Source organism: Oncorhynchus mykiss, chromosome 11 (genome assembly GCF_057628025.1).
Source record: "Oncorhynchus mykiss isolate SJ-2025 chromosome 11, ASM5762802v1, whole genome shotgun sequence".
Taxonomy (NCBI): Eukaryota; Metazoa; Chordata; class Actinopteri; order Salmoniformes; family Salmonidae; genus Oncorhynchus; species Oncorhynchus mykiss.
In genome coordinates this window covers 23,701,959-23,728,749 of record NC_143032.1, presented here as the reverse complement: position 1 = coordinate 23,728,749, position 26,791 = coordinate 23,701,959, and the positions used below count along the sequence as shown (strand labels likewise).

Sequence of the window (26,791 nt, the reverse complement as noted above, 5' to 3'; positions counted from 1 at the left end):
ATTCAACTGAAATGTGTCTTCCGCATTTAACCCAACCCCTCTGAATTAGGTTAGTATTATGGAGTAACTACAATGTTGTTGATCCATCCTCCATTTTCTCCTATAACAGCAATTAAACACTGTAACTGTTTTAAAGTCACCATTGAACTCATGGCGAAATCCCAGAGCGGTTTCCTGCTTCTCCGGCAACTGAGTTAGGAAGGACGCCTGTATCTTTGTTGTGACCATGTTCAAATGTCAGCTTTTTTTTTTACCCATCTACCATTAGGTGCCCTTCTTTGCGAGGAATTGGAAAACTTCCTGGGTCTTTTTGGTTGAAACTGTGTTTGAAATTCACTGCTCGACTGAGGGGCCTTACATATAATTGTATGTGTGAGGTACAGAAATTAGGTAGTCATTAAAAAATAATGTTAAACACCATTATTGCACACAGAGTGAGTCCATGCAACTTGTTATGCGACTTGTTAAGCACATGTTTACTCCTCAACTTATTTAGGATTGCCATAACAAAGGGGTTGAATACTTATTGACTCAAGACATTTCAGTTTTTCATCTATAATTAATTTTAAAAAAAGGAAATAAGAAAAACATAATTCCACTTGAACATTACAGGGTCTTATGTGTAGGCCAGTGACCAAAAAATCTAAACCATTTTATATTCAGGTTGTAACACAAAAAAAAGTTAAGAGGTGTGAATACTATATACAGTACCAGTCAAAAGTTTGGACACACCTACTCATTGAAGGGTTTTCCTTTATTTTTTAAAATGTTCTACATTGTAGAATAGTATAGTGAAGACATCAAAACTCTGCAATAACAAATATGGAATCATGTAGTAACCAAAAAATAGTAAAATATATCAAAATATATTTTAGATTTTAGATTCTTCAAAGTAGCTACCCTTTGCCTTAATGATAGCTTTGCACACTCTTGGCATTCTCTCAACCAGCTTCATCTGGAATGCTTTTCCAACAGTCTTGAAGGCGTTCCCACATATGCTGAGCACTTATTGGCTGCTTTTCCTTCCCTCTGCGGTCCAACTCATCCCAAACCATCTCAGTTGGGTTGAGGTCAGGTGATTGTGGAGATCAGGTGCAGCACTCCATCACGCTCCTTCTTGGTCAAATAGCCCTTACACAGCTCAGAGGTGTGTTTGGCCATTGTCCTGTTGATTAGGTAATGATGGACTGTCATTTCTCTTTGCTCATTTCTCTTTGCTTATTTGAGCTTTTCTTGCCATAATATGGACTTGGTATTTTCCCAAATAGGGCTATCTTCTGAATAACACCCCTACCTTGTCACAACACAACTGATTGGCTCAAACACATTAAGAAGGAAAGAAATTCCACATATTATCTTTTAACAAGGCACTCTTATTAATTGAAATGCATTCCAGGTTACTACCTCATGAAGCTGGTTGAGAGAATGCCAATAGTGTGCAAAGCTGTCATCAAGACAAAGGGTGGCTACTTTGAAGAATCTAAAATCTAAAATCTATTTTAATTTGTTTAATACGTTTTTGGTTACTACATGATTCCATGTGTTATTTCATAGTTGTGATGTTCACTACTGTTCTACAACTTAGAAGATAGTAAAAATATAGAAAAATCCTGAGCATGTTTGTCCAAACTTTTGACTGGTAATGTATATTTTAAATGCAATAATTAAGTACAGTACTGTGAGATCTGTATGTAAAAATTTAAATGTTACATTTTTGTCATTTAGCAGATGCTCATATCCAGAGCGACTTACATTCATCATAAGATAGCTAGGTGAGACAATCACATATCACAATCAAATATACATAATACAAACATTCCATTCCAGTTTAACAATGGATATAGCATTTTGCAAAAGAAAACACATTTTAAACACACCTAAAATCTATTAATTTAAAATCTGAGAACAGTGATATATTGCACATATGCAAATTTGGTTTTAGAAATAATATATATATAATATATTATATTTTTTTGTTTATCCAGTTGGATTAACTCTCCAAATAGTCTACCTGACCACACGGAGGCGTCCGCATGGTCCTAAAGCACACCGTTGCCTCGTTTTGTATCACATTCCAATGATAAAACTGGGGGCAAAAATGCAATTTCAGAATATGGGAGGGACATGTCCCCCCTGTCCCCAGTGAAAGTTGTGCCCCTCCCCATAACCAATAATTTCAGATGAAAAGACACAAATGTGAAAAATGTGAAATAAACTCCTGAATTCTTCATGCCTAATCCCTTATATATTGTTTTTACCAAAACAGGGGCAGGGAAAAGACTTTGTTATTCTTTCTACTGCTGATTGCTATTTTACGGTTTAGACTGTTAATATGTCTCCATATTTGACACACAATACTTTTTCCTGACAGCAAGGTGAACATAACAAATATGTCTAAGAATAATCAGTTCTGCCTAGAAGGCACTGCGTGTTTAGCGATATCTACTAATAATGTGCTTTTATGACACAATGGAATAAGACCCTTATACTGTATCTCAAACACGATGGGAAAAAAACTACACTAGATCTAGGAGTTGTTGAATCTCTAGAGATTGAGATAACGCTCTACCTAAAGCTAGGTGATAAAACACGAGAAGATCAATGATCAGGGTGCCGTGGAAATGGATTAAAGAAGCTCGAGGTAGATGGAAACACCATATTTTCTCAAGGCTAATACGTACAGCTCTCCCTGGTGAGGTGAGAGAGACTGTTTTATGTCCCAAATTGAACCCCTTTCCCAGGCTTCTCGTGACAAAAACTCCAATGATCGAATACAATACAATACAATTCTAATCTAGCTCAAGATGGAATTCTTCCTTCAGCATAAGTGGCCTTTCAGAACCAGACAAAAGTTGTGTCTGAGGAGAACACTCTTTCCCACCTTGACTGTTCCTATATTACATAGCATTTGAAACCGGGGTACACCACACACCCACTCTGTCTGCATTAGCAGTGCACTGCAAAACAAAACTATCTGCTCACACATTGTTCCCGATTTATTTTGGGAAACCATGCCCTGGTCTGGTCTGATCTCTTCTGGTCTGGTCTGATGTACTTAGCTTTTGCCTTCTGACATAAAAGACAAGTAAACAATACCTCCTCTTTAAAGAGCAAGGTTTGGCCCACCACATGCAGTAGAAGCAGAAAATGTTTAAACAATGAGGAGACAGTTGTTAAGAAGAGCATAGTTGTGGAAGGGTCCTGGAATAGACTGAATCACAATGATTCCCCATCTCATTTTGATCTGGTAGTTACTGGAGTATTTATTCCTTCTCATCTGCTGTGGAATTAGAATCAGGTCTCTGCTTTTAGATGTCCTGTGCTTGTCTGCTCCGTTAATATGCATAACATCATAGAGGGTATCGAGATGCATGCTGCACACACAAGCACAGGGCCAAGGTTAAAAATATAATGCCCCAGAGGCAAAGCACAGTGATTCACTCTAAGTTTGTTGGATTTAAATCCATCCTTAATTGAGTGAAAATGGTCAGTGTTATGTTGTTAAGATTAATTTAACATTTGCTCATTCAATTCACACCACTCATATGAAGGTGCTTTATACCTGTAGCAATTGGAACCTGATTGTGTAGACAGTGTTTCTAGACAGTTTCTTCCAGACAGTGTTTCTTTGAGCTACTAAACCAAACAAATACCTCTCTCTCTCTTTCTCTTTCTCTCATGAGACGTTGAACACAAGGTTATTCACTGAAATATGTTGTACATCATAAACATGTCCCTGTATATGACAGGTACTTTTCAGCTATCTCCCCAATGCCCCCTTGTGGTAATGAATATGATAGCAATGTATAGCCTGCTAAGGACCAGAATAATGTGTAATCCTGTCAAAAGCTCATATAGAGAATCAACATAACATCATATCAACTCATGCCAAACATTTAGACATAATTCATATGGGACTTCTATTCTTAATTGTTTTATGAATACGTCCCCAGGTTTCTAAAGGAGGAAAACCTCTACGACAGTAGTGATTGTGTCAAAGATTGTTTACAGGCTCCATCTAGTGGTTGACTGTAGTAGTTGTAAATAAAGGTTTAGGCACCATACATACAGTTTTCGAATGGAACTCTAATTAGTGTTCCTTTGTATACAATTTTACAGTTAATGCCACATTTTGGTGTACGGAAACATGCCTGCAGTCGCAGAAAGATGGGAGCCAAGAGATAAGAGGAAATTCTTCACTTACCTGCTTGTGGAGGTAAGATTGTATTATTATGGAGAATTGTTCCCTTACAGATAAAAATCACATGAATTCCACATGTCAACACATGTGATCTTGTGTGAGCACATGTGAGAACATGATCTCATGTTAAATAAATGTGACAACATGGGGATGTAAAATGTCAACATGTTATACAATGAAACGACATTTCACATGAAAAATCATGTGAAAACATGTTTTTGGAACATTTCACGTGACATTTTACATGTTAAAATGTATTTTGGGAATCATGTGAAACCATGTGTGTTTAGAATACTTCACATTTCACATGTGAAATTATCCGCAAACGTGTTTTTGGAACACTTCACATGAGATATTGAGGTGATTCGATTATCTGGCACAGGTTTCCCCGGTGGGAGGAGGGAGGAGTTGGCACCGGGTGAAAAGTGATTGATTTTGGAACCAGGCGGCCTCCCTGGAAATGTTTTTCTCAATTTGTATTTATTTTAGCCAGGATATTCCACTCAGAAACAATTGCGTTGTTTTCCAGGGAGTCTTGGGTTCCATAAAATCATTAAAAACATACACATTACATACAAGTTGACTCTAAAAACACACCATACACAGATGCATATACACAGCATATCCATTAGCACACATTCAAAAGCACAACTAAAATCACAGTGAGAGCCAGGTTCCCCGTTCAAAGCCAACGCCGAAGTCGGCTCAAAACAAAAGTGACCTAGGTTAAGCACATGGAGTATCGAGTCGTAATTCTGTGTTTTTACATGTGATTGCTTTTGATAAATATGCTTTAATCTTCCTTCTTAATGAAAACTAGTGTGAAATTTCGGACATATATTTTGTATGGAAAAGAGACGTTGTATGTTTCTGAATGATGCACCATGCTGCCTTGTTCACAACATGACGGAGCAGCGCAGATTGCTGTTCGATATGAGAAGGGTGTACCTCCCTCACATATTTAGTTTCATGTTGCTTTACATGTTGCCACGTGTTGTCACATTAACTTCACATCAGATCACACATCAGATCACATTAGTTCACACGTGAAATTCATGTCGTTTTTCCATAAGGGCAAGGACCATGTTAGCATTTTTGTAAGATGTTCTCAAGACATTTGTTTTACCAGTCGTCAGGATGGCCTCAGATGGTCCCAAAACATTATAAGTAATGAAATGGTATTGAGTTTTAAAGTAAGTAGTATGCTGTTCATCTAAATTTGAACACACAACCTCTGGATTCAAGGTGTGCTGATCTTTCTGCTGTTCTGCAAAGTCTCTAGCATTCCTCTACACATTCATTACCCGTAATACATCTCTGCACATAGCGAAAGAGTGGCATCTGCACTGCTATTTTAGTTAGCTCTTAATCTGACTACTCTCTCATCATTGATTTCCTTTACCTATTTCAGATATTTCACCGTTCTCTGTATAGTTTAATGTTGGCAGGCATATTATTCTGTTTCAGTGTTACTCCTGAATCGCATTGACAAATATACTAGAGTGTATTTTTAACCAAGCTGATATTTACTTAGAAGTCAAAAGTGTAGGAATACAGGTGACACCAGCCATTGACACAGACATGGTAGCAGAAACATCAGAATGCCGTGAACCAAGAGGTTGTGAGTTCAAAGCCCAGGTGAGGACGCGTTGAATAATAATTTCTGTATGAATAAACATGTCAAATATGTAAGAAGAAACACTGTATTTTAAAAGCGCTGTGTATCATAATGACTCATTTCTGCCACTTGTGAAGTGTTCCAAAAACACATGTATTCACATGTGAAGTGTTCCAAAAATACATGTTTTCATATGTAAAATGTCACGTGAAGTGTCCCCGAAAACAAATATTTTTGCATGAATTCATGTTGATTTTCCGTCAGTGTTATACTGTTCTGTTTATGCAGTTTGTCTTCTGTTAATTGGAGTGATTGTAAATCTAAATTAATTTCTAACAACTTCAGCTCCATCTTGAAAATATTTCCTCTTCATTTCCTTTCCTGTACCCTTAGGAAACACTGAACCCAATGAACACAATGATGTAGCCTTGAACTTCTCAGTTTTACTCAGAGATGTAACTCATCTCTACACATATTTATGAGGGAGAACGAGGAGACGGGATATGTGAAAATGTCACAGCAAATTAACTGAGCTGGCTCTGCGGGTTATTAACGCTGTGATTTTCACCTGCAGAATACGCAAGGCTGTTTAATCACGACTTTATTAGCATCACATGTTCTCTGAAAGAACATCATCACCATCATCATCATAATTGAACTCCACCAAAATCATCGGCCTAATCGTTTCACATTAGGTGTGAAATGAGCCTGCTCCTTCTCTCATCTCCTCCTCTCAATTTGCCAGAAGTGTGAACAATTATAGCCCACTTTGGCATCCTCACAAATGATTGAGACCTAACACAAACAGTTATTTACTAACAAAACCCACTTAAATATCATCATGTTTACTGAGAGGAAAGTCCTATTGTGTACATTGATGACTAACCACCCCAGTTTCTCCGTAAATTGAAATCAAAGATATCATAGTTATTCATCAGCATCTATCAATCCAGTGGATCTTACTTCATCTGTGCATCTTTGCCATGCATCAACTGTGCTTGGCATCTATACATACTGTATATCTGTGTACGTGTTTCAGTTACTCCCCACTCAGAAAATATAACATCCCAATACATATGAATTATGTGCATGTCATGCAAGGTTCCTGACCGTAATTTGCCTATACTATGTAGAGGCACACATGTATAATGTCATTTTAATGAAATAAGGAGACAAAGAAAGCATTAATGAGAAATGTCTCCGCCATGTGAGGAGATGTGAGTGTACTTTAGACCGGTGGGTAAAGACTGCCTGCCCACTTACATATCCTGGGAGTAGGAGACTGACGTGCTGCAGGGAGGGAGTGGGTTTAGGGGCTGTTGAAGGCATTGAGTTGTTCCTGTGTTCCTCTGATGGGTTAGGCTGGGGATGTGTGGGAGCGAAGTGAACTGAAGGTCATTGTTAACTCATAGATAGACCCACTCTTCCAGTAGCACAAGCCTTGTTGGTGCAGTAAATGCTGCACATCATTCTACCCCTGAGGCTTCACTCCTGTGGTCCTCTGAGGGGTTAGAGGGGCTAGGGATGTGGGAGTGAGAGCAAAATAGAGCCTAAGAGGTTGAAGCAGAGGCTGACTGGTCCCACCGCTCCTCTCCTCTCTCCCTCAGCCCAGACGGAAGAACAGAAACAACACACAACAGTCCTGGCTCTGGAGAGAGAGAAAGAGAGTGGGGAGCAGTCTGCCCCCTCAACACAGAAATCTGACAGTCACATATTTTCTATTTTCTTTAGAGCGACTGCCTTTAAAATAAACGAATCCCTTTGAAAATGGCCTATGTGACATCGATATGAGTCAGAAACAGTTACTCTCGTGTCAAAATGGACTAACAAGTGTAAATACAATCATTTTGGTCATAAAGTCTTGTCTAAAACGGAGTTGGGAACATCTGTGTGTCACAACGGGTAAATTATGGTTGAGCTTTGATTTGATGATGTCCATTTGCCCACTAACATGTGGTGAACAGCTGCAGTGACTGCTCTCTATCCAACAGCATAATGAGACAGCAGCCCGACGTAGTTTACATAAGACAACACATTGCACTTTTTTTTTCTTGAGAAATACTGCACCAAACACCTTAGTAAGATGTAAAATTGTGCAACTAAAACATCTTCGGCAAAAACGTCAAAAATAATTTACAGATTTCTTGAGTTATCTAAGATTCATTCTGGGGATTTTGATGCATTGAAATAGGCTACTGCCTCTACAGTGTCTCATGGGGGACAAACATCATTAATCCAAACGTGGAATCGGTTAGAATACACACCTCCAAGCCTGAATGTCGTTTTTCTAATGAGCAACAGAAAAACCCATGTGCCAAAACTGCTTGGATGTTGGAGATGAGCATATTGCTTTCTCTGCTTTTCCTTGCGTTTATTGTAGGTTATTGTTATCACCTAAATTGTGGACACCATGCCTGGATATTATCTCAGAAACATTCCATTAACTATTTGTATATATTCAGAAATGCTGGCCTCTGACGAGCTTGCATGCAGTACATTCAGGGCATTCACACCCAATGTACTTTAGCAGCCTACATTTGAAGTGTTGAATCTGCCAGTACAGAAGAACACAGGGGCCCTCTCCCAGACAATGTAGTACCAAGTCTCTCTGGGCTCTCAGTATCACAGCTTGGCCTATTTAATACACTAGATCATCACAGTCCTCCATCAACTTAAGGGCTCCCTGAAAGCTCCACACAGCTCTCCTCCTCGCTTCCTTTGTAAAAGACACCACAGAGGCCAATCCTCTCCCGCTAGCTCCCAACTCACTCCGTCAGCAGCCTAACTCCACTCGGGCAGAAAGCACTTCAAAAGAGAAGAAGGATACAAGAGATGGCCCAGGAGGTCCACGCCAGTGACAGTCTTTCTATCTTTCTATCTCTCTCTCTCTCAAATTTTATTTGTCACATATGCCGAATACTAAAGGTGAAATACTTACTTACAAGGTCTTAACAATCAATGCAGTTTTAACAAAATAGAATTAAGAAAATATTTACTAAATAAACTAAAGTAAAAATTTTTAAAAAGTAACACAGTAAAATAACAATAACGAGGCTATATACAGGGGGTACCGGTACTGAGTCAATGTGCGGGGGTACAGGTTATTCGAGGTAATTTGTACATGTAGGTAGGGGTAAAGTGGCTATGCATAGAGAATAAACAGCGAGTAGCAGCAGTTTAAAAACAAAGGGGGGGGGGGGGGATTAATTGTTCAGCAGTTGTATGGCGTGGGGGTAGAAGCTTTTGGGGGTAGAAGCTGTTGAGGAGCCTTTTGGACCTAGACTGGAGTCTTTGACAATTTTTTGGGCCTTCCTCTGACACTGCCTAGTATATAGGTCCTGGATGGCAGGAACCTTGGCCCCAGTGATGTACTGGGTTGTACTCACTAGCGCCTGTAGCGCGTTACGGTTGGATGCTCTCGATGGTGCAGCTGTAGGTCTTTTTACGGATCTGCGGGCCCATGCCACATCTTTTCCGTCTCCCGAGGGGGGAAAGGGCGTTTTTGTGCCTTCTTCACGACTGTCTTGGTGGGTTTGGACCATGATAGTTTGTTGGTGATGTGGACACCAAGAAACTTGAAACTCTCGACCTGCTCGCTACAGCCCCATTGATGTGAATGGAGGCATGATCGACCCTCCTTTTCCTGTAGTCCACAATCAGCCTCTTTGTCTTGCTCATGTTGATGGAGAGGTTGCTGTCCTGGCACCACACTGCTAGGTCTCTGACCTCCTCCCTATAGGCTGTCTCATCGTTGTCGGTGATCAGGCCTATCATTGTTGTGTCGTCAGCAAACTTAATTGTGGAGGAGGAATCGTGCTTGGCCACACAGTCGTGGGTGAACAGGGAGTACAGGAGGGGACTGAGCACGCACGCCTGAGGGGCCCCCGTGTTGAGGATCAGTGTGGCATATGTGTTGTTGCCTACCCTTACCACCCGGGGGCGGCCCGTCAGGAAGTCCAGGATCCAGTTGCAGAGGGAGATGTTTAGTTCCAGGGTCTTTAACTTAGTGATGAGCTTTGTGAGCACTATGGTGTGGAACGCTGAGCTGTAGTCAATAAATAGCGTTCTCACATAGGTGTTCATTTTGTCCACGTGTGAAAGGGCAGTGTGGAGTGCAATATAGATTGCATCATCTGTGGATCTGTTGGGGCGGTATGCAAATGTGAGTGGTTCTAGGGTTTCTGGGATAATGGTGTTGTGAGCCATGACCAGCCTTTCAAAGCACTTCATGGCTACAGAGGTGAGTGCTACGGGTCAGTAGTCAAACAGGCAGGTTACCTTAGTGTTCTTGGACACAGGGACTTTAGTGCCTTGTTGCAAACAATATGTTTATTCTGTACAGGCTTCCTTCTTTTCACTCTGTCAGTTGGGTTAGTATTGTGGAGTAAATACAATGTTGTTGATCCATCCTCAGTTTTGTCCTATCACAACCATTCAACTCTGTAACTGTTTTAAAATTACCATTGGCCTCATGGTGAAAGGACGCCTGTATCTTTGTAGTGATTATGTGTATTGATACACCATCCAAAGTGTAATTAATAACTTCACCATACTGAAAGGGATATTCAATGTCTGCTTTTTTTTTACCCATCTACCAATAGGTGGTTGAATCTGTGTTTGAAATTCACTGCTCGACTGAGGAACCTTACATTTAATTGTACAGTAGGTGTGGGGTACAGTAGTCATTCACAAATCATGTTAAACACTATTATTGCACACTGAGTGAGTCCATGCAACTTATTATGTGACATGACTCCTTAATGCATTTAGGCTTGCCATAACAAAGGGGTTAACTCAAGACATTTCAGCATTTCATTTTTTATTATTTTGTAAACATTTCCACAAACACAATTCCACTTTGACATTATGGGATATTGTGTGTAGGCCGGTGACAGAAAATCTCTATTTAATCCTTTTTAAATTGAGGCTGTACAACAAAATGTGGAAAAAGTAAAGGAGTGTGAATACTTTCTGAAGGCACTGTATCTGCATTTCAGTCTTAATCCACTAGAGGTTGCACTGCTGTTCTGTATTTCTCTCATTTGCCTCTGAAATATTACAGCAATAATGAACCAGGGTGTGTTTAATTGATATTCATATAGTTATATTGTATATATGCATAAAATACAGTATGTAACATTATAGACCGGAATTAATTTTCCTCCAATAGAATCCAGCATTGCACTGTGGCGACCTCTTTAAAGAGAATAAGATATAACAAATGCATTTGTTACTCTCCTTTAAGCTATGTGCATAGTCACCAAGACCTTCCCTCATACATCTCACTGTGACTGTATCACATGGCCAGCGCAATGAACTCTTTATTTAATCTATCAAACATAGTCTAGTTGTGAATAAAAGTCAAATACTGTGGCTTTGGTCTTGCGCTTTCATAGACTCGATTTATGAGGTTGTGGAATTTCACACTTGTCTCACGCATTTGAAAACTGATTATCCACCCGACTTTGCAAGACTTTCGTACTTTCTCATTCACCTCATTCATCTGAATGCTTCTCACTAAGTGATTTCAAGCTTGTTAGGCAAAGGTCCCAAATGAACTGTAATCGCTATATTAGACAATTCAAAACGAAAAACACAGTTTGAAGTGAGAAGAGGCATTGGTCTGAAGCCGAAAAAGAAAGAAAATTCACGAGCACCACAATGCCTATTCCACCCATGCTCTACCAAGGTTTTCCAGCACACAGCGTTGACCTACTACAGTAGCTATGTTGGTATTGTACTTCAAACTATGTTTTGGCAGGTTGCTTAGGATTCAAACCTTCTCAAACAGCCTAATTCATATTCTTAGAGGAGGTGCCCCCACAATAATGTGACTTGTACCACATACAAGGGAAAGTATTGGATTCTTCACTCATCACAGTAAGATATTATCCCATTACGTTACCTTTTCATGCTTTTTGTATGAAATGAAAACAACTTTGTTTTTGTACATACAAGACCATCAGGCTTGATTGAGCAGTTTTGTTTTGTAATAATGTGGTGCATGCATGTATTTCCTTAAACCTTTATTTTAGTAATACATGTCACAACAACAAAAAATCATAATAAAATACTGATCAATGGACAGTTCATAACCCCTGTCAAGATAATGTCACTGTTTGTACTTGAATACATTTTTTGCAATAACGATAGCGAGGCAACAATTATACATATTTACAATGTTCCTATGTCTAAAACTACATACAGCCAAATTATATACACTGAGTGTACAAAACATTAAGGACACCTGCTCTTTCCATGACAGACTGACCAGGCGAATCCAGGTGAAAGCAATGATCCCTTATTGATGTCCTTTGCGAAATCCACTCCAATCAGCGTAGATGAAGGTGGGGAGACAGGTTAAAGTATTTAAGTCTTGAGACATGGAGTGTGCACTGTATGTGTGCCATTCAGAGGGGGAATTAGCAAGACAAAATATTTAAGTGCCTTTGAACGGGGTATGGTAGTAGGTGCCAGGCACACCGTTTTGTGTCAAGAACTACAACGCTGCTGGGGTTTTTCATGCTCCACAGTTTCCCGTGTGTATCAAGAATGGTCCACAACCCAAAGGACATTCAGCCAACTTAACACAACTGTGGGAAGCATTGGAGTCAACATGGGCCGGCATCCCTGTGGAATGCTTTCAACACTTTGTAGAGTCCATATCCTGAAGAATCCTGAGGCTTTTCTGAGGGCAAAGGGACTCAGTATTAGGAAGGTGTTCCTAATTTATTTTTATGCTCAACATAGTTTGTTTTTAATTTTCATGTTTTTTTACACCGAGGGGTGATTATGCAGCATTTTTATAAACATTATAATTAAGCAATAAGGCACAAGTGGGTGTGGTATATTGCCAATATACCACTGCTAAGGGCTGTTCTCATCACGACACAACGCAGAGTGCCTGGATACAGCCCTTAGCCGTGGTATATTGACCATACCACAAATCCTCAATGTGCTGATCAGCATTCAGGGCTCGAACCACCCAGTTTATAATACAGCATAACAAATATGAACCATGTTCTCAATACCATCAATAGAATATCAAAATCCTATGCTAAAAAGGAGGTTCAATGAAAAAACCTTATAAACTAGGCTCAATGAATGAGCCAATTAGCCAAATTGAATCGGACACAGAACTTATTCATGAATAGACAAAAACCCGCCCACACATATTTCAAACATAATTGCCATACCTGGATCACAGGGGAAAAGGAAAGGGGACATCAGGGCTGGATGTCATACAGGCTATATATTTGCTGTGCCTCACCTGTCAGAAGATGAAAACGAAGCTGAACCAACGGTAGCTTGACCACTGACACTGAACTAACACTATCGAGCTGCTAACATTAGCCTGCTAGCAAGCTGGCAAGCTAGCTTTGTCTTATTACCTCAGGAAGACAAACCTATAACATGAAATCATGACACCACACAAAGACTGTTTACACAGTACAATATGTGACCAATACTATTATGTGTAAAGTACAACGTTTTCAGGGGTTACAATTTCCATTTAGTGAGTATCGTACTTAAAAATGGGAGGCGGGAGAGAACACAGCCTAGCTCATTCAGATTGAAACAGCTCTGAACGAGCTAGCGCGCGCAGTGCTGATGTCACACAGAGCCCCAAAAAATACCAGTAGGAGATTCAACCTAAAACAAATTATGAAAAATGTGTGATTTAGTGAATATTCATTGCAGTACTAACTCCTGTTACAGTAGCACTGGGCTTATACAAAAAAAAGTCTGCAGAACCCTGTGGATCATCAAGAGCAATTTTATAACGCCTAATACAAACACTGTAACAAATTACAAACTGCTGAGAAAAACCTACAAAACACAAAGTCATTAGATGAGTACAAAACTCTGAAGAGAAATATGGTGAAAAACTATTTGCCCCCCCCTTTCTGATTCTCTATTTTTGCATATTTTTGATACTGAATGTTATCAGATCTTCAACCAAAACCGAATATTAGATAAAGGGAACCTGAGTTTACAAATAGCAACAATGTCACGGTCGCCATAATGAGGAGACCAAGGCACAGCATTGTAAGCGTACATAACTCTTTAATGAAAGAGAGAACACTGAACAAAACTATACAAAACAACAAAATGAACCGTGAAGCTATATGACTAGTGCAAACAGGCAACATAGAATAACAACCCACAAAATACCCAAGGAATATGGCTACCTAAATATGGTCCCCAAACAGAGACAACGATAAACAGCTGCCTCTGACAAACACCTAGACTAGAAAAACCCCTAGACATACAAAAAACCCTAGACAATACAAAAACTAAACAAACCACCCTTGGCACACCCTTACCTAACCAAAATAATAAAGAAAACAAAGATAACTAAGGTCAGGGCGTGACAGTACCCCCCCCCCCCCCCCCCCCCCCAAAGGTGCGGACTCCCGGCCGCAAACCTAAACGGGAGGGTCTGGGTGGGCATCTAACCTCGGTGGCGGCTCTGGTTCTGGACGCCGCCCCCCTTCTTTACACTAAGTCCGCTCTTGTAGCACTGACTCGTGGATCATTGCCGTAGGCTCTGGACTGCGGATCCTCGCCGTAGGCCCCGGGATGGGGACCGATCCTCTCCTGCCAGTATTTCCTCCCACGTCCAGGATCCTTTACCGTCCAGTATTTCATCCCATGTCCATGCTGTCTGTTTCATAAAACGCTGCTCCTCCTTTTCACGCTGCTTAGTCCTTTTATGGGTTGTTCTGTCACGTTCGTCGTATTGACGAGACCAAGGCACAGCGTGGTAATGTGAAGCTATATGACTAGTGCAAACAGGCAACTAAACATAGAATAACAACCCACACAATACCCAAGGAATATGGCTACCTAAATATGGTCCCCAATCAGAGACAACGATAAACAGCTGCCTCTGATTGAGAACCAATCTAGGCAACCATAGACATATAAACACCTAGACTAGAATAACCCCATGACATACAAAAAACCCTAGACAATACAAAGACTAAGGTCGGGGCGTGACAAACAAAAAAAATGAATGCAACTAAGTGCTTCCTGTAGTTGTTGATCAGTCTCTCACATCATGTGGAAGAATTTTGGCCCACTCTTCCATGCAGAACTATTTTAACTCAGCAACATTTGTGGGTTTTCAAGCATGAACTGCTTGCGTCAAGTCCTGCCACAACATATCAATTGGGATTAGGTCTGAACTTTGACTAGGCCGTTCCAAAACTTCAAATGTGTTGCTTTTTAACCATTTTCATGTAGACTTGACTATGTGGTTTGGATCACTGTCTTCCTGCATGACCCAGCTGTGCTTCAGCTTCAGCTCACAGACGGATGGCTTGAAATTTTCCTGTAGAATTGTCTAATACAGAGCAGAATTCATGATTCCTTTTATTAAGGCAAGTCGTCCAGGTCCTGAGGCAGCAAAGTATCCCCAAACCATCACGCTACTACCACCATGCTTGACCGTTGGTATGAGGTTCTTACTTTGGAATGTAGTGTTTGGTTTTTGCCAGACATAATGGGACCCATCTCATACAAAAAGATAACTCAAGTTTGCCAAAAAAGCACCTGGAAGCACCTGGATGCTCATCAAGACTCTTGTTAGAATGTTCTATGGACAGATGAGTCAAAAGTATAACTTTTTGGATGACATGCCTAGCTAGACGATATGCCTAGCTTTCCTTGTTTGATATGCCTAGCTTTCCTTGCCATCATTAGCTAATGTTCTACCAGCCAGATGAGAGCTAACTAGTTAGCTACTTCGCCAGCTAGCTAATCAAAACAAAAGTACATTTATTGGCTAGATACCTTTACTGTATTTGCCTGTTCGTTAGCTAGCTAGCTTTCAGCTGACTGGTGCTAGCTAGCTACAGAGGATAACTGCTGGACATTGTACAAGCAAGTTAATGTTAGCTAGGTAACCTAGCTAATTAAAATATGTGCTTGAATCTATTGATTAACCTCAGCTCGAAAACCACGGCTAAATATTCAGCTAGTTCTGTGGGGGGAATTGTCTGGTGACCCTACTGCTAACGACCCTGTTAAAAATCCGATATGTGGTTCTCGTTAACAGACCGATGGCTCATGACGAGAGGCAGGAAGTGTGTTGTGGACCTCCAAGCAAGTTGATTTGCACATTTTCATCGAGATTGGTGTCATATTGGCTTAGCTATGATGGCAGGGAGATTAGAATTTAACACTGAGCCTCAACCAGTCGCCGTGTCTATAATATATAGGCTTGATATTGAAAGCAGCGGTCTACCATTATCTTCTCAAAATGGTTATTCCATATCTTGTTTAATTTTGTGTTATGTAAGAGTGAAATTTCACTAATGTAATTCTAAAGTACATACAGGGCCTTCGGAAAGTATTCAGACACCTTGACCTTTTCCACATTTTGTTACGTTATGGCCTTATTGTAAAATGGATTTTAAAAAATATAAATATCTTATTTACATAAGAATTCAGACCCTTTGGTATCAGACTTGAAATTTAGCTCAGGTGCATCCTGTTTCCATTGATCACCCTTGAGATGTTTCTACAACTCGTTTGAGTCCCCCTGTGGAAAACCAATTGATTGGACATGATTTGGAAAAGCACACACTTGTCCATATAACAATATAACATCCCACAGTTGACAGTGCATGTCAGAGCAAAAACCAAGACATGAGGTCGAATGAATTGTCCATAGAGCTCCAAGATAGGATTGTGTTGAGGCACTGTAACGGTTTTCATCTGGTGAAGGAGAAGAGGACCAAGGTGCAGCGTGGTAAGTGTTCATTTTAATAAACAAAATAAACTGAACACTAAAATGACAAAAAATAATAAAGAGCGAAAACGAAACAGTTCTGTAAGGAATACGCACAAAACAGAAAACAATCACCCACAACCAAAATGGGAAAAACAGGCTACCTAAGTATGATTCTCAATCAGAGACAACGATCGACAGCTGCTTCTGATTGAGAACCATACCAGGCCAAACACAGAAATACAACATAGAAAAAAGAACATAGACTACCCACCCCAACTCACGCCCTGACCAAACTAACACAAAGACATAAAAAAGGAACTAAGGTCAGAATGTGACAGGCACAGATCTGGAGAAGGGTACCAAAACATTTTATGTAGCAATAAATGTCCCCAAGAACACAGTGACCTCCATCATTCTTAAATGGAAAAAGTTTGGAACCACCAAGAATCTTCCTAGAGCTGGCCACCCGGCCAAACTCAGCAATCGGGGGAGAAGGGCCTTACTCAGGGAGGTGACGAAGAACATGAGTTCCTCTGTGGAGATGGGAGAAACTTCCAGAAGGACAACCATCTCTGCAGCACTCCACCAATTAGGCCTTAATGGTAGAGGGGGCAGACGAAAGCAACTCCTCAATAAATGGCACATGACAGCTCCCTTGGAGTTTGCCAAACAGCACCTAAAGACTATCAAACCATGAGAAACATGATTCTCTGGTCTGATGAAACTAAGATTGAACTATTTGGCCTGAATGCCAAACTTCACATCTGGAGGAAAACTGGCACCATCCCTACGGTGAAGCGTGGTGGTGGCAGCATCATGCTGTGGGGATGTCCTGCTCTGGAGCGCTCAGGACCTCAGAATGGGGCAAAGGTTCACCTCCTAATAGGACAATGACCCTATGCACACAGTCAAGACAATGCTGGAGTGGCTTCGGGATAAGTCTCTGAATGTCCTTGAGTGGCCCAGCCAGAGCCCAGACTTGAACCCAATCTAACATCCCTGGAGAGACCTGAAAATAGCTGTGCAGCAGCTATTCAACCTGACAGAGCTTGAGAGGATCTGCAGAGAGGAATGGGAGAAACTCCCCAAATACAGGTGTGCCAAGCTTGTAGCCTCATACCCAAGAAGACTCAAGGCTGTAATCACTGCCAAAGGTGCATCAACAAAGGACTGAGTAAAGGGTCTGAATATTTATGTAAATGTGATATTTCAGTATTTTATTTTTTATACATTTGGAGAAAAAAAAATCTAAAAACCTGTTTTGCTTTGTCATTATGGGGTATTGTGTCTAGATTGATGTAAAGACTGTAAAAGACTGTAACATAACAAAATGTTGGAAAAGTAAAGGGGTCTGAATACTTTCCGAATTCACTGTAGGCAATTTGTTTCTGAATAGGAAAATAAATAGCAACAACTGCTTTTCTTATGTAACTTCATCATGTTTAACTTGATGTAACTTTACCATCCCATTCACATAACTATAGAATCACCCAACAAAGACTGCATCAGTCTTTCTCCAATTGTACGTTGTACCTTTGTGGTAATGAAAGTTCTCTGTAGGTGACATTTCCTGCACGGAGTGGTTGGTGGAAAACGGCAGAAAATCCCACCATTTTGGGTAAGATATTGCACCTCCAAGATAAAGGCAATACATAATCTTATCATGTACAATAATTGTTTATTCTTGGAGATTCTGCAGAACAAATTTGAACTGCTGCCGAAACACAATTGCGTCCAATAAAGGACATGTCTATTGCAATACCTATTATGGATGTGATTGTCGAAGGAAGGTTGTTTGATCTTGGTAATAATGGCTTAAGGTAGACAGAATCAAGATCCGCAGTGGTAGCGATTGTACTCATGATTGGAATCTGTAACAATCTCAAACCCTTTCCTGTTGAGACAACAAGTAGAATGTCTGGTATAATTTCTACATTCTTAGAACTGTAGATGTTCCATGTGAGTTCTCCCATGTTCTAAGTTTTCACAGAATTAAGCTTTGCACAAGGGAAGGAGATGCCAAAGTGTACGTAAACAGGCAGAGAGAAAATAAGTTAGCTTGGAGCGTTCAACATATTTGCATGTATTATTAATTACACAGTTAATGACCCCAGGGATGAGTCTCGATGAGCTTGATCTACTTAGTAATTATCTTCTTACAGTATCTATCAGTCCCTAGAAAGAATCCCTGCTACACCAGCGATGTCTACACCAAGATAGAGATAGTAATATAAATACAGTAGACTACAGAAGAGAGATACAGTGTCTACACCAAGACAGAGATAGAGATAGAAATAGCAATAGAGACCAGGGGAGAGATAGCTAATACAGTATGTTTACAATCTAAACCAAGACAATTGACCTTCTTCTCCTTTACCATGTCACAGAAGTAATATATTGTGTAAAGAATGAATGGCCGTTTATTCAATTAAATAACACAGTATGTGCTGTATAGGTGGTAGTTTTGCTAACACAACCAGATTGGTATAAACCACTATACTGTACATATACAGTTCTATGTTGCATGATCACACAAAATAGACTGTGAAAACTAAATGCAACAAACAAACAGACAAACATGTTGGTTATTTGCCATAAAGGAAGCAGTTGTTATAAACTAGTGACAGACTACTTCTAATAATATATGAGTGCCAAATTTCACAGTATATTTACCCTAGTTTAGCTCATTAAGATTCACAGGCAACGCTAATGATAACAGTCATCACAGAAAGAGGCACCACCACATGTTTATTAATTCACAGCAGTCACATTACAGATTCAGGTGTCAAACTGCCTCTGACTCCCATTACAGTGACAACAGGAGAGCATGGACCTTTTCCATATCTCCCAATGCTTCTTGGTTTCACTATTCCTCAGCCTGGCTGCCACTAATATTTACATTCAATCAAATAGCTAACAGGATCCCTTCATATCTTCTAAGTTGTGTTAAAGACAGTGTTATGCATTTCTTTTGAAGTGTGGCACGGCAGATAAGCCTCAACTGCTTGAAGCGTGCAACTTTGAAGTTGTCCTCCGTTGCTTCGCCTTCTTATAAGTGGTGTTTATTCAGATGCGGTGATGAAATCAAATATATGCTGAACAGTAAACGGCATGGTGGATAGACTGTCTGCCTCGGGATATCTGAAGTTATAGATGTGTTTAGCTACAGTCTATTTTGAACCTTCCTGATTTACTTACATGAAGTATATCATTGGCTATGTTGTTGAAGAAGTCAACGTGCATTTTAAAGAATACAATGCACCCTGTAGTTTAGACGTTCTTGAATTCTAAGTTCTGTATAATACAGTAATAACATCATGGTAATTGTACAGCCTTGGGCATTGTACTTCAGAGCAGAGATGGGAAGTATCTCTGTTACATGTATTTAAAATACGTATTTTAATTACTTCTGAGTATTTTCTATACCATTTCTTTATAGCGGCCCCGTTCACACTGTATTGCTAACAAAAGTCTGGTGGCACTATGGTGTGAACCAACAGGACCCTGAACAGCTTATACCCCCAAGCCGTAAGACTGCTAAATAGTTAATTCAATAGTTAACCAATAGCTACCAGGACCATCTGCATTGACCCTTTTTACACTAGCTCTTTTTCTGCTACTTTTTATTATCTATCCTGTTTCCCAGTCACTTTATCCCTAACTATACTGTATGTACATACAGTATCTACCTCCATTAACTCATACCCCAGCACATCAACTAGGTACTGGTACCCTGTGTATATAACCAAGTTATTGTTAACCATTGTGTATTTATTCCTTGTGTTATTATTTATATATATTTTTGTCTCTGCATTGTTGGGAATGCAGTAAGCATTTCACTGTTAGTCTACAGTCGTGGCCAAAAGTTTTGAGAATGACACAAATATTAATTTTCACAAAGTCTGCTGCCTCAGTTTGTATAATGGCAATTTGCATATACTCCAGAATGTTATGAAGAGTGATCAGATGAATTGTAATTAATTGAAAATTCCCTCTTTGCCATGCAAATGAACTGAGTCCTCCCAAAAACATTTCCACTGCATTTCAGCCCTGCCACAAAAGGACCAGCTGACATCATGTCAGTGATTCTCTTGTTAACACAGGTGTGAGTGTTGACGAGGACAAGGCTGGAGATCACTCTGTCATGCTGATTGAGTTCGAATACCAGACTGGAAGCTTCAAAACGAGGGTGGTTCTTGGAATCATTGTTCTTCTTCTGTCAACCATGGTTACCTGGAAGGAAACGTGCCGTCATCATTGCTTTGCACAAAAAGGGCTTCACAGGCAAGGATATTGCTGCCAGTAAGATTTCACCTAAATCAACCATTTATCGGATCATCAAGAACTTCAAGGAGAGCGGTTCAATTGTTGCGAAGAAGGCTTCAGGGTGCCCAAGAAAGTCCGGCGAGTGCCAGGGCCATCTCCTAAAGTTGATTCAGCTGCGGGATCGGGGCACCCCCAGTACAAAGCTTGCTCAACAATGGCAGCAGGCAGGTGTGAGTGCATCTGCACGAACAGTGAGGTGAAGACTTTTGAAGGATAGCCTGGTGTCAAGAAGGGCAGCAAAGAAGACACTTCTCTCCAGGAAAAACATCAGGGACAGAATGAAATTCTGCAAAAGGTACGGGGATAGGACTGCTGAGGACTGGGTCATTTTCTCTGATGAATCCCCTTTCCGATTGTTTGGGGCATCTGGAAAAAAGCTTGTCCGGAGAAGACAAGGTGAGCACTACCATCAGTCCTGTGTCATGCCAACAGTAAAGCATCCTGAGACCTTTCATGTGTGGGGTTGCTTCTCATCCAAGGGAGAGGGCTCACTCACAATTTTGCCTAAGAACACAGTGATGAATAAAGAATGGTACCAACGCATTCTCCGAGAGCAACTTCTCCCAACCGTCCAGGAACAGTTTGGTGACGAACAATGCCTTTTCCTGCATGATGGAGCACCTTGCCATAAGGTAAAAGTGATAACTAAAACATCGATATTTTGGGTCCATGGCCAGGAAACTCCCCAGACCATTGAGAACGTGGTCAATCCTCAAGAGGCGGGTGGACAAACAAAACCCACAAATTCTGACAAACTCCAAACATTGATTATGCAAGAATGGGCTGCCATCAGTCAGGATGTGGCCCAGAAGTTAATTGACAGCATGCCAGGGTGGATTGCAGAGGTCTTGAAAAGAAGGGTCAACACTGCAAATATTGACTCTTTGCATCAACTTCATGTAATTGTCAATAAAAGCCTTTGACACTTATGAAATGCTTAAAATTATACTTCAGTATTCCACAGTAACATAGGACAAAAATATCTAAAGACACTGAAGCAGCAAACTTTGTGAAAATGTATATTTGTGTCATTCTCTAAACTTTTGGCCACGACTACACCTCTTGTTTACGAAGCATGTGACAAATATTTTATTTGCATATTTAAAGACATGGTATATGGGGGTGTAGCGAGATATCCAACGGGCTGGACGATTCTCTTCTCATCACTCATCTTGAAAAAACATATACTAAAAACATGGAAATCAATCAAGCCGCCATCATTAACACAATGGAAAAATCTAATGATTAAATATTGAAATATTGAAAGTGCATGGGCTACAAAGAGAAACTAAATTGTTCAGTTTTAGGCCATGTGGCGGAATGTGAAGCGGGCGCTAGAGATGGGGTTGTGTGGGTCTGGGCAGCTCTGATGTTTGTATGATGTTGTTATTTGTATTTGTTGTATTCTTTTTAAAAGATCAAATCAAATGTATTTGATGATTTGATTCGATAAGACCGTCTACTAAATGAACAAAACAAACTAAACAATTGCAAAGCATGCTGAGTTTTACTTAAATGAGCTCCACCCCAAAACAAGGCCAATGACAGTACCCAGTGTGCTTTGCAGTTGTTCACTTTCACATATACTGAGTGTACAAAACATTAGGAACACGTTCCTAATATTGAGATGTACCCCCTTTGCCCTCAAAACAGCCTCAATTTGTTGGGACATGGACTACAAGATGTCTAAAGCGTTCCACAGGGATGCTGGCCCATGTTGACTCCAATGCTTTCCACAGTTGTGTCAAGTTGGCTGGATGTCCTTTGGGTGGTGGACCATTCTTGATATACACGGGAAACTGTTGAGTGTGAAAAATCCAGCAGCGTTGCAGTTCTTGACACACTCAAACCGGTGCGCCTGGCAACTACAGTACTACCATACCCTGATCAAAAGCACCTAAATCCTTTGTCTTGCCCCTTTGTCTTTTGTCTTTACTGACCCTCTCAATGGCACACATACACAATCCATGTCTCAATTGTCTCAAGGTTTAAAAATCTAACCTGTCTAATCTACACTGATTGAAGTGGATTTAAGGTGTTTATACTGTTGTACGCTCAGTGTTTGCATGAACATTTTGGTCATTTAGCAGACACTCCAGAGTGACAGTGCATTCAACTAAGGTAGATAATCAACAACATATTACAGTCATAGCAAGTAAGACGTTTCTGTAACCGTTAGTGAGAATGATGCTGCTGTTCGGCCGGCTACTTGCAAATGTATTTTTGTATTTTAAAATACAAAATACATGTATTTTAATTAAATACAATACTTTGCAAAATTAGGTTTTATTTTACTTAGATACATTGGTCTTTAGTGTATTTTGTATTTTTGTAATACTCATTTGTAATTGATGCCCATCCCTCTTCTGAGAAACATAATGTAAGTATTTTGCATGTGTCATGGACAAAACATGATCCATATTTATGAAATATGTTTCGGTACCAGAATCTCAGAGGCATTTTCAGTAGTTCTTCTTTATGGTCAAGGATTTGCAGATAGAATGATGGTGTCGTGTAGTAAGATTGAAAGTTGAATGTGTTTTGATGAGCTTTCTTTTCTTCTTCTCTTTTTTGTGGAGAAGAAACCTCGAGAGGAACCAGAGAGACTCAGAGGGGAGTCTCATCCTGAATACAGACAGATTTTGTCAATCACGATCTCAACCCTTTCATGTTTTAATTTAGCCCCGTTTCTATTGGAACATTGGGGAAGTTTCTGTAGCACACACCCACCCACGTACGCACGCGCAAACACACACACACACACACACACACACACACACACACACACACACAGCTCATTAACTGGCCCTGGCGTATGCGAGTTGATACCCAGTTAGCCCCCACGTAGGGGAGATGGGACAGAATGGAGCCCACAACAGAGAGCCATTTCCTTTGATATTCAATTCTGCATCATGTTGTATTCAGTGACAGTCCATCAGATTCTTCAGACAAAAATAATAGTAACTATTTTTCGCAAAGGCAGTCGTTACACAGTTACAGCTACACAGCATTCAGAGGTTTATAAATCATTGTGATAAGGAACTTATCTGGATGGTCTCTGAGTCGTAGGGTTTCTTTCAATAAGTGCACAGAGTCCCAAATAGTACCCTATTCCCTATATAGTGCACTACTTTTGACCAGAGCCCTGTGGAGAGCAGTCAGTAATATCAATTGACTATCCCCAGGTTATGGAATCAGATGCCTTTCTCTCCAGGTGTCTGCTTGGAATCACAGTGTGAGTAACAGACAGAGACCCAAACTTACTCTATAGCATGACAGGCCCAATAATGCAAACGACAGACAGACAGCTGCGTGGTACTTATCATTAGTTCTGCCACATCCTTAACGGATGCTGACAGGTGCCATGGCTGTGGAAGCCAAATTAGTCAGATCAACACACACACAGACACAAACACACAACCGCACACACACACACACACTGTAATGAATTGCTGTTTTACAGGGTTAATGTAATTCCAACAGCTGGATGTCTGTGAGAGATGAACACTATCAATTTTGTTCCTGCTTAGTGGAATATATTAGAATACATCACAACAAATAAACAAACAAACTAACAAACAACTAATACAGTAAAATGTCATCTGAAAATAGTGTTAAAATCATGAGGCTTAAAACCTCAAAAAGTCTCAGCAATTGAATTTGTATTGAATTTGCCTTTTACTGCTATAGCCCAGAGAAACGCATTGAATAACACATTCATGAATGGCAAAAAAAAATCATAAGGAATAAGGTTTTGAAGTGTCTGTCCTATATCTAGGAGATATAAGAAAGCTCAGAAAATATTGTCGTTTTTTCGGACATATACAGTGGGGCAAAAAAGTATTTAGTCAGCCACCAATTGTGCAAGTTCTCCCACTTAAAAAGATGAGAGGCCTGTAATTTTCATTATAGGTACACTTCAACTATGACAGACAAAATGAGAAAAAAAATCCAGAAAATCACATTGTAGGATTTTTTATGAATTTATTTGCAAATTATGGTGGAAAATAAGTATTTGGTCACCTACAAACAAGCAAGATTTCTGTCTCTCACAGACCTGTAACTTCTTCTTTAAGAGGCTCCCCTGTCCTCCATTTGTTACCTGTATTTATGGCACCTGTTGGAACTTGTTATCAGTATAAAAGACACCTGTCCACAACCTCAAACAGTCACACTCCAAACTCCACTAATACCAAGACCAAAGAGCTGTCAAAGGATACCCGAAACAAAATTGTAGACCTGCACCAGGCTGGGAAGACTGAATCTGCAATAGGTAAGCAGCTTGGTTTGAAGAAATCAACTGTGGGAGCAATTATTAGGAAATGGAAGACATACAAGACCACTGATAATCTCCCTCGATCTGGGGCTCCACGCAAGATCTCACCCCGTGGGATCAAAATGATCACAAGAACGGTGAGCAAAAATCCACACGGGGGGAGCTAGTGAATGACCTGTAGAGAGCTGGGACCAAAGTAACAAAGCCTACCATCAGTAAAACACTACGCCGCCAGGGACTCAAATCCTGCAGTGCCAGACGTGTCCCCCTGCTTAAGCCAGTACATGTCCAGGCACATCTGAAGTTTGCTAGAGAGCATTTGGATGATCCAGAAGAAGATTAGGAGAATGTCATATGGTCAGATGAAACCAAAATATAACTTTTTGGTAAAAACTCAACTTGTTGTGTTTGGAAACAACCCCCCCGGGCAACGAAGGAGTGGCTTCATAAGAAGCATTTCAAGGTCCTGGAGTGGCCTAGCCAGTCTCCAGATCTCAACCCCATAGAAAATCTTTGGAGGGAGTCGAAAGTCCGTGTTGCCCAGCAACAGCCCCAAAACATCACTGCTCTAGAGGAGATCTGCATGGAGGAATGGGCAAAAATACCAGCAACAGTGTGTGAAAACCTTGTGAAAACTTACAGAAAACGTTTGACCTCTGTCATTGCCAACAAAGGGTATATAACAAAGTATTGAGATAAACTTTTGTTATTGACAAAATAATTATTTTGCACCATAATTTGCAAATAAATTCATTAAATATCCTACAATGTGATTTTCTGGATTTTTTTTCTTCTCATTTTGTCTGTCATAGATGAAGTGTACCTATTATGAAAATTACAGGCCTCTCTCATCTTTTTAAGTGGGAAAACTTGCACAATTGGTGGCTGACTAAATACTTTTTTGCCCCACTGTATTTTAACCCCTTATTTTTCTTGGCACACAACTATGATGAGAAGTGAAAGGAAGAAAATGTAACAGCGATGGGTTGTGGTACTTGGAATATTATTTTTTGCAGGATAGCACTTTTAAAAAGTGGCAATATTTGGAGAATAAAGTAGAAATATTTTGATAATAAAGTGGCAGTTATATTTCTAGATTAAAGTAGGGTATTTGGTTAACTGTCGCTATACGCACCATCGTTGAAATGTCTGCAGTTAGATGATTTGGTTAACTGTCACTGTGTGCGCCACAGTTGAAATGCCTGCAGTTAGATGACCTCGTGAAATTATACTTTAGAATTGTCTTTAGAAACAATCCTTTCTCTTTTGGCACATAATAATAACCTGACCGGCACAAGGAGTCGCTAGAGCGAGATGAGCCAAGGAAATCCCCCTGGCCAAACCCTTCCCTAACCCGGACAACGCTGAGCCAATTGCGCGCCGCCCTATGGGGCTCCCGGTCACGGGATCGAACCCGAGGTTGCATTGGCGCCTTAGTGCCTTAAACTGCTGAGCCATTACTATAATCTAACAGCCAACCGGTCTAGCCTCTAGCCTCTATAAGGTGCGTAAGTGGTAGCCTATGTTAGCGGTGTAGCTGAGACAAATTGCCTATGATGAAGACGATGCCCCTGTTGTGGGATAACCTATGCATCCTTCATTCCACCTATCCTTGAAGACATCACCGAT

General features: G+C 40.3%; 1 protein-coding gene across 2 annotated transcripts in view; it reads left to right on the top strand.

Moving 5' to 3' along the window:
• plppr5b (phospholipid phosphatase related 5b) overlaps nucleotides 1-26,791 on the top strand; it is a 109,822-nt gene that overhangs the window by 2,136 nt on the left and 80,895 nt on the right. For both annotated transcript variants that reach the window (XM_021620529.3, XM_021620526.3), the window contains exon 2: nucleotides 4,120-4,216. In XM_021620529.3, the coding sequence (XP_021476204.1) occupies nucleotides 4,148-4,216 (69 nt within the window). In that variant the 5' untranslated portion in view covers nucleotides 4,120-4,147. The remainder of the gene's footprint in view (nucleotides 1-4,119; nucleotides 4,217-26,791) is intronic.